Source organism: Plodia interpunctella, chromosome 15 (genome assembly GCF_027563975.2).
Source record: "Plodia interpunctella isolate USDA-ARS_2022_Savannah chromosome 15, ilPloInte3.2, whole genome shotgun sequence".
Classification (NCBI taxonomy): domain Eukaryota; kingdom Metazoa; phylum Arthropoda; class Insecta; order Lepidoptera; family Pyralidae; genus Plodia; species Plodia interpunctella.
Genome location: NC_071308.1, coordinates 3,119,935 through 3,128,820, shown reverse-complemented (window position 1 = coordinate 3,128,820; position 8,886 = coordinate 3,119,935). Strand labels below are relative to the sequence as shown.

General features: G+C 37.6%; 1 protein-coding gene across 1 annotated transcript; it reads left to right on the top strand.

Moving 5' to 3' along the window:
• Positions 1–598: 598 nt before the first annotated feature.
• LOC128676077 (uncharacterized) lies at positions 599–7,723 on the top strand. Its single transcript, XM_053756017.1, has 2 exons — positions 599–2,965; positions 7,712–7,723. The coding sequence occupies exons 1-2, from the start codon at positions 599–601 to the stop codon at positions 7,721–7,723; spliced, it is 2,379 nt and encodes a 792-aa protein (XP_053611992.1).
• Positions 7,724–8,886: the final 1,163 nt, after the last annotated feature.

Sequence of the window (8,886 nt, the reverse complement as noted above, 5' to 3'; positions counted from 1 at the left end):
AACTGATTGTATTCATGAATTAACCAATTTGGAAATTAAAGTCGACACTTGGGATGTAATTATAATTTATATAATTAGTCAGAAATTGGACGCTGAAACTAGAAAACAGTGGGAAATCCATGTTAATAATTGCGGTGAGGATTTGCCTTCTTTCCTTTTGTTCAAAGACTTTATAGAGTCACGTTATCGCGCGTTAGAGTTTGTTGAGCCCACTAAAAACAAGCCTAAGCTAAATCTTAATCACATACAACCAAAAGTCCTGCACACTACTTCAACTTCAACCTGCCCTCATTGTAATGATGAGCATAAGATCTATTCGTGTAGTAAGTTTGTTAGTGAAGACGTATCTAGTCGTCAGAATATTGTTAAAAATCTTGGACTTTGTTTTAATTGTCTCGGCAGCGGCCACTCAGGGAAGGCTTGCCGTGGCAATACGAGATGCCGTCTATGTAAAAGAAAACACCACACACTTCTTCATGGAAACAATACATTCACAGTTGCGGTAGCTACCGAGCAGTCAGGGATTGAGCAAAGTCAACCGGAACCGTCCACTGAGACGAGCGAGACCACAAGTATTGCAAGCCATTTTGTGACAGGAATGGGGTCAACTCAAACCCTATTAGCCACAGCCCTGGTAAAGGCTGAGTCCAAAAATGGTTCTCCTCTGATATTAAGAGCTCTGCTAGACCAAGGGTCTCAAGCATCTTTTATATCAGAAGCAGCCGTACAGTTGTTACGACTGAATAAGATTGCTGAGGCAAGCAATATATCAGGTTTAGGCGGTGGTCTGAGCGGCTTAACCTCAAAATATGTGGTTAAGGTCAAGATTCAGTCGCTCCACGATCCAACCTTTAAGTTGCAAGTGAAAGCACATGTTCTTCAAACGGTGACCACTGTGTTACCACAAAAGAAGTTCAGGCCAACTACTTGGACTGAGCTTGGCCGCATTAGTTTGGCTGATCCACAGTATAATTCGCCTAATAGAATCGATGTTCTGTTAGGCTCCGAGGTGTATTGTGCTGTCCTGAAACAAGGGTTGATTAAAAGCCCTAATGGTTTGGTTATTGCTCAGGATACTCACCTTGGATGGTTGTTGTCGGGTCAAGTTGACGGCTATGATGGAGAACAAGCTGCATGTCATAACATTGTTATGAGCTTTCATGTTAATTTAGAAGATAACGAACTTCTCAAGAAATTTTGGGAGATTGAAGATGAACCTAGTCCAAAGAAACGTATATTGACTGCGGAAGAACAGGATTGCGAAAATCATTTCAACATGACAACCCGTAGAGATGAGACTGGTCGTTATGTGGTAGAATTACCTTTTCGTCCAAATGCTCGTAAAGACTACGGTGATACTAGGTCAGTCGCTGTAAAACGCTTGTTTAGTCTGGAAAAGAGATTAGATAAGAACAGTCAAATGAAAGAGAATTATTCTCAAGTAATAGAAGAATATTTGGAACTTGGGCATATGGAGAAGGTTCACGATAAGTCATCGACCATAGAAAGTAAAGTATGGTTACCTCATCATGCTGTTGTTCGGTTGGACAGAAGTACAACTAAAACTAGAGTGGTTTTTAATGCAGCCGATCGAAGCGCTAATGGATTATCGTTAAATGATACGTTGATGGTGGGTCCAACGCTTCAAATGGATTTACGTCATTTGATCATGCGTTGGCGTTCTCATCCCATATGTCTCACAGCCGATATCGTTAAAATGTATCGGCAAATTAAAGTGGCTGAAAAACATACAGATTTTCAGAGGATTGTATGGCGATCGGAAGATGGAGTTATACAAGACTATCGTCTTTTAACTGTCACTTTCGGCACCTCATGTGCTCCTTATTTAGCTGTAAAGGCATTACAGCAAGTAGCTGTGGATGAAGGTCGTGATTTCCCGAATGCGGCAAGTAGAGTTCTGACGGATTTCTACATGGACGATCTTCTCACCGGCGCTGAGACAGAAGAAGAAGCTTTTACAGTATATAAAGAAATGAATGAATTGCTAAGTAAGGGAGGATTCCAATTACAAAAATGGACATGTAACCGAGTAGCTTTGTTTGGTGGAACTGAACTGGAAATGGAAAGGGAGCTAAAGGAAAATGATGTCACTAAAATAGTAGGTATTGCTTGGAATCGTCGCACGGATGAGTTTGGTTATAAACTAAAAATCTCTCCTGATGCTTCTGCTCCTGACACTAAACGAGAAGTGATTAGTGAAATCTGTCGTTTGTATGATCCACTAGGGTGGATAGCTCCATGTATTATAACAGCAAAGGTCTTTATCCAAAAACTATGGATTGCTGGATTGAGCTGGGATGATAAGTTACCACCGGGGCTTATTCAAGAGTGGTATCAATATCGCAAGGAATTACTGAAGTTAGAATGTTATCACATTCCAAGGTGGGTCCATAGGAGAAATAGCGATATAAAAATAGAGTTACACGGGTTTAGTGACGCTTCTAGCTCAGCCTATGCTGCAGTAGTTTATATCCGTTGTGTTACTGTGGATAATAATATTTATACTCACCTGGTAACTGCTAAGACGAAGGTGGCACCCATCAAGCAAATATCCATTCCGCGTCTTGAGCTGTGCGCCGCGGTTCTGGTCACCAAGCTGCTCCTGGAAGTATCTGAAATTCTAAATATTGATAAGTCAGAGATACATGCCTGGACAGATTCGACAATAGTGTTGGCTTGGTTGGCGGACCATCCAAGTCGTTGGAAGACGTTTGTCGCCAACAGAACTTCAGAGATACTTACCTCATTAGATGCTACTCAGTGGTCGTACGTCCAGACTAAGGAAAATCCTGCTGACTGCGCGTCACGTGGTATTTCGCCATCAGAGTTATTAGAGCACAAGTTATGGAAGAATGGTCCAAGCTGGTTGCAGAGTAGCACAATACAGTATGTAAAACCACATTCTATTTGCACCAAGACGGAATTAGAAAAGCGCCAGATAAAAGTACATACTGCTTGTGTCGGAAACTGTGAAGAGATGGAAGATATTTATGAAAGGTTTTCTAGCTTACGAAAACTAATAAGAGTGATTGCTTATTGTAGAAGGTTTTTACATTTAAAAAATTCTACTGCAAAAGAATCTAAATTTTTATCTTACCTTACTGCTAGGGAGGTTCAGATTCATACCTTGCTCCTTCATCAGCGTCACTGGTTTTCTGAATGGTCTATATTTCTGAAAATTAAAAATATTAATAGTAAAAGTAAAATATCTATGCTAACCTTTTATTCACACAGAAATGGATTATTCAAAATTGAAAATAGAATAAAGAAATCAGACTTACCTGATTGGAGAGAACATCCTTTGTTTTTCCATAGATGGAAATCTAAAACTATACGACTGAGAACAGGTGATGTTTTATTAGTGTGCGAGGATAACTTGCCTCCCACAAAGTGTCTCTACGGCAAAATTGAGAAAGTACATCCTGGAAAGGATAATTTAACCAGGGTTGTAACATTGCGTTACAAAAATTCGCTTATTCAACGTCCAATTTCAAAACTTTGCCCTTTACCTTTAAATAACGAGTAGGATTTACTCATGTCTAGTTATTAAATATTTATGTTTTCTTTATTTAAAGGTTCTTGTTTACATTATGCATGTATTTATTGGTTCCTAACGTTAACATGAAATATTTTAATTTTTATGCCAAGTGCTCCACAGTGTTTACAGTCCACTGATAGGTTTTATATTGTTTGTTAACGATCATTTACATTCTGTTTGCTTCTATACCGATGATTCTTTTGCATGCTAATTTGATGTGAGTAACAATTCAGTTTGTAAAGCTATTTTAGATGTTTTTTCAGTTTATTAAGGACCGATGGTCCTTGGTGGGCGATATGTTTAATCTTAACCGTATAGTTATGTAATATTTTAATTTAGTTTGTTCAATCTAGATGGCGCTGTTCGAAATTAGAACTCGACATGGTTTCGTTTTTGGTATATACCTATGTGTAAAGATGCATTGATAATAAATGTCTACGTTCCGGGAGTTTTGGCTTTGATTCAGATCACCCAGGCTCGGTATACCTTTGGCCATATTATACCATATTAATTATTGCAAATTAGTCACTATCACCGCGGCATAAAGATCTAGGCAGGGTAACTTGACATGTTGTATAAAACAGGAATATAATATAAAAAGTTGCACTCCGGGAGTGCCGGCGGAAGTGAAAACTTGAATAATAACGTGGTGCATTTGTGACGTCTTATGAATTTTCGATTAGGTCACGTGTCCTGACGCGAGTTTGACATTTTTTACCCATCACAAAAAGTGCACAACGCCCTAAGAAAAATAAATGCTTTGCTGATATTGTTGCAGCTCTATAATGGACAAATACACGTGATTTCTCAGTAGTATTGTATCTATCTCGTGTCGTAAACAGTAAATAATTGTGAACTTCCGTCGATAAATAATAATTGGTCACGTCGTAGCACAAGTTAATGCAGAAAGTTATATTTGGCGTACTTACCTACTTGGTACACATTTGTTAGTCTTTGTTGTTGTGTTTTGGTATGAGCTGAAAATCAGCGTTATAGCCATATATCTGAGTTCATTTCGGCACGATTGCAGAACCGTAAAAATATGTGTATTTTTGGCGAATGTTTTCTTTCCCTCCTTCCACTGGTTTAGTGACTCTAAAATGGATCTTGGCCCCTGAAAAGAAAAAGCGCCAGCGACTCTGCCCTTAAAATGGTCCATTCTCCAGCTGTCCAACTATGATTAAAATATGACAATATATAGCATAGGCTACTTTTATTATATATCCTGTCTCTTATCCGCGAATGTTCCTGAATACATTGGGAGCTGTGATGCCACAAAGCTCAAGTTCGCGTAAAAAAGATATATATAAAATTTGGAATAATTTTACAACCATCCACCTGCCTGACGTGAACCCTCTTTGGAAATGCTATTGTTGCCTATCAGATGTTATGGCTATGCTTATAGGCTTCCTTGGTCGCCTAGTAGGTACAACTTCTTTGGGATTATATGGAGTGGTCCTATTATATCAACTCAACGACACGTCAAGTAGTTATTTTTTATAGCTTTATATTTACATTAAATCCTTACATAGTATAAAACAAAGTCCTTTGCCGCGTCTGTCTGCATGTTCGCGTTGATCTCAAAAATTACTGTACAAATTTTCTAGATGTATTTCAGAGAGATAAATGTTTTTACCCGAGCGAAGCCGGGACAGGCCGTTAAGTATGTATTAAACTAAAGTTTACCTTCTGCTGTGTTATTGTGACTTTGTGTAAGTAGCTTTTATGAGGGTTTCTGATATATGAGCTCGTACGAAGCCAGTATCGTGATATTTATATGCCTCGTGCATTTCTGATTTGCTATGTATTTAGGCCATCGATTTATAAAGGCTTGAGTGTACACCAAAAGTTAGCTGCAAACATGGCTTTAAGATATAAAAGCATATCACAAATTTATATCAAAAAGCCATGTTGGCTTTGAGATAGAAAACCATATCACTGTTAAATATTTTTTTTCTCTAGCATCTACTATTTTTTATTAGCAAATTTTATCTCTCATCCATGTTGCATTCCAGACCTTATCGCCCTGAAGCCGGTGGTCAGCATAAAAATAAATGTTTTTTTTTAAATGCTTACCACCGAATTTTTTAGATTTGCGATTTAAGACTGGCCGCCGGTTGGCGTCGACGATTTTGAGAAACGTAAAGTTAAATAAATAAATAAAAATAAATTAATATATAGGGTCAAATGACACATATTGAGTTAGCCCCAAAGTAAGTTCGAAAATTGTTTTATGGGATACTAACTCAACGATACTATATTCTATAACATATATAGATAAACATCCAAGACCTAGGTCAATCAGATAAAGATCATTTTTCATGTTGACCTGACCGGGATTCGAACCAGGGACCTCCAGTGTAGCAGTCCGGCATGATGACCATTAAGCCACGTCGGTCGTCATTGTCAAAGTGCCTATAGGTAAACTGTTAAGGCATTTTTATCCTTACTTGCTCCTTATTACTACGTCTAAGTAAAAGTAGTAATAAGGAGTTGTTACTATTTTAGGGCGGCAATACTCGCTCGTACAAACTGCAAACGGACCAAAAAAAAAAACTTTTTATTTTCATGATTTTTTTAATTTCCACAAAAAGTTTTCGTAGATTAAACCTCACAGTGTGTATTATTCGCTAATCTCACAAAAAATTCAGTTAACATGTAATTTAAACTTGCTTTTTGGCAACATTTGTGCACCACAGTCCCGCAGTGAGATTCCTCTCACAGAGCGACATGAGAGCAAATGCATTTGCATGTTTGCAACTCTATCTACCTCTGTTTCAGGGATCAGTCGTGGAACAGGAAAAACTAAATTTTGGAACTTGTACAATAAAGATTTTATAAACATAGCAGTAATGTCAACCTGGGTACAATTTATTGCATCTGTATTAGTAGCTTAGATAAATACTGCCAAATAGCTACGCCCCGGGGCTTCGCTTCCATGGGAATTACGGGATAAAAAGTACCCTATGTGTTATTCCAGGTTACCCGCGTACCAATTTTCATAACACTCCGTCCAGTAGATTTCGCGTGAAAGAATAACAAACATATACATACACACGTACATCTTCACAAACTCGCATTTTAATATTAGTAGGATTTAAAATGTATTGAGAGGAGTTTATATACTGTGCTGACTCCACAGGACAAGGAGTACAAGGAGAGTACAGTCGCCGAACTTAACACAATGACTACGTTTAGCTGTTTTATAAAAAGTTTTAGCAAAAAAAAATTGCTTACTTAAAAATAACGTAATCCTTAAAATATTTTGTAAGTAAATTGTATCGCAAGAGCTGCCAAATTTTTAACGTGTTCAGTTGTGTCGAGGTCCGTGCGAGATGCTCCAACACTCCACATTTCTTATAGCTTAGTTTATAATTTAACCGAAAAGAAACGGAACCTTTAAGAGATTTAGTAACTATCATACTGAGACTAGCGGACCATCATTTAGACCAGGAGCTGCCAAATTTTTAATGTGTTCAGTTGTGTCGAGTTCCGCGGGAGATGCTCAAACGTTCGCAATGTAAAACGGAACGTCTGCTAACACATTTCTGGTTCCCGTTTATAATTCAAAACCGGATCCGCTCAGCATTAGTTCTTGATTAAAAGTTTATGTTTTGTTACGTACAGAAGAAAATACCTTGGCGAAATTATAGTATTGACCTCTCTCTCAGCTTAGCGTTTTACCGGTAGCCACAGCCATTGAGCGTCGGAGGCCAGGGTCCCCTTTCATCTGAGCGATGCTTAATCTCATACGTTGTCGCAACTATCAGAATCTACAAGGAGAGGAAATTTGATTATACCAATGAGAGCAGGCCGTGAGCTATGAAAGATGTATAAATGTAATTTTTTGTATTTTTCATTATGCTTTCTTATTTTTCAAATGAAACTGGATGGATGGAACACTTGGATTATTATATTGGCATTAAAACAAATAATTTGGTAAATTCCTTTATTTATTTCTTGTACAAAATGAAGGGCGGCTAATTGTAATCTAAGGAATATTCGAAATGACCTCTTAAATAAATATTTTCGGTTGAAATGTTTCTTAAATACCTTTAGAGATTGCGAGCTTTTAGATAGCCAATTATATCCGCTATTACTTTTGGAATTAAAATTTTCGCTAAAGAAATGAGTGTCTATTTTTGGTTACAGGTACTCGGTTGATTGTTATGTTTCATTGGTAATATTGGTATTACAATATATATTTATTTTTTAATAGTGCGAATTGATTTGAGGTTATTTTTTGTGTGGGGACATTTGGTAAGCTGGAAAGTGACAGGATATTATTTTTTATTTTAACTAAATATATTGAAACTGCTACTATTATATATTTTGACTGAAGATTGCTGATTGAAATTAATAGTAATTGATATGAACTCGTGTTGCGGTGATCACTTCCCACGTAGTGTGGCCGCCCAAATGCCTGTTTGCTTGCTCAGTAGAATTAAAAAATGTCGTGTTTTTTACAAATCCCAAATAGCGGGACAGAGTCGCACGGGACTGTAGGTACGTTCTGGAATAAAAAATCGGGACATCTGGCAACGCTGCACAATACAATGTGCTTGAAACTTTAAAATTACTCCATTACTATTATAGAACTCCCAACACGTACACACTGTTGTACACTACTCCGAATGGTATATTTTACTGTAACATAAATACTTACATGTTAAGTACCTACACGTACTTAAGTTAAATTGGAATTTAGAACAATGGAACGGAGACGTTTCATCTATTTGACGACAACATTTCAATGTGACACAATTAAATAACTTTGTATAATTGAATTATATAAGTAACAAGCGTAAAATGGTATGAGTTTGGGCCTGTTTTACCACTTTCTGAGCAAATATCACATTCTTCTTCTTATTTTCGAGCCGCTACGGATAATTATGTGATATTATACCAGAAGGCTTACCACGAAACATATATAAACGTATCACGATACTAACGTGCTGTAACACATGGTGTCTCTTTTAATTAAAGTCTTTTATAGCGCGCCTCTTAACGCTATCTTACCATCTTTTTCCCAAATCGTGTACGCGTCGTTTCAGAAAAGACTGAACGTGTGGACGCAATGTCGTAATGCTACGTGCCTTATGTTTCATGGTAGCCCCTCAGTATGTGGCTACTACGCTACTTATCATGTAAAGGTCCTCCATGGTACAAGAAGTGAGTCAGTTAGGGTATTACTGTAGGTGAGCCTTGACTGGACCACAATGGCACATATTGTGTCACATTATCACATTGTAATCAGAAAGATAAACTAATCTACTAAACAAATCTGCCTGATTTGATAGGCCAGTTAGCCGTATCCAACATTTGTG

What these genes read in the sequence shown, in the direction of transcription:
- LOC128676077 (XM_053756017.1), top strand. Translation starts at nt 599, where the DNA reads ATGGGGTCAACTCAAACCCTATTAGCCACAGCCCTGGTAAAGGCTGAG.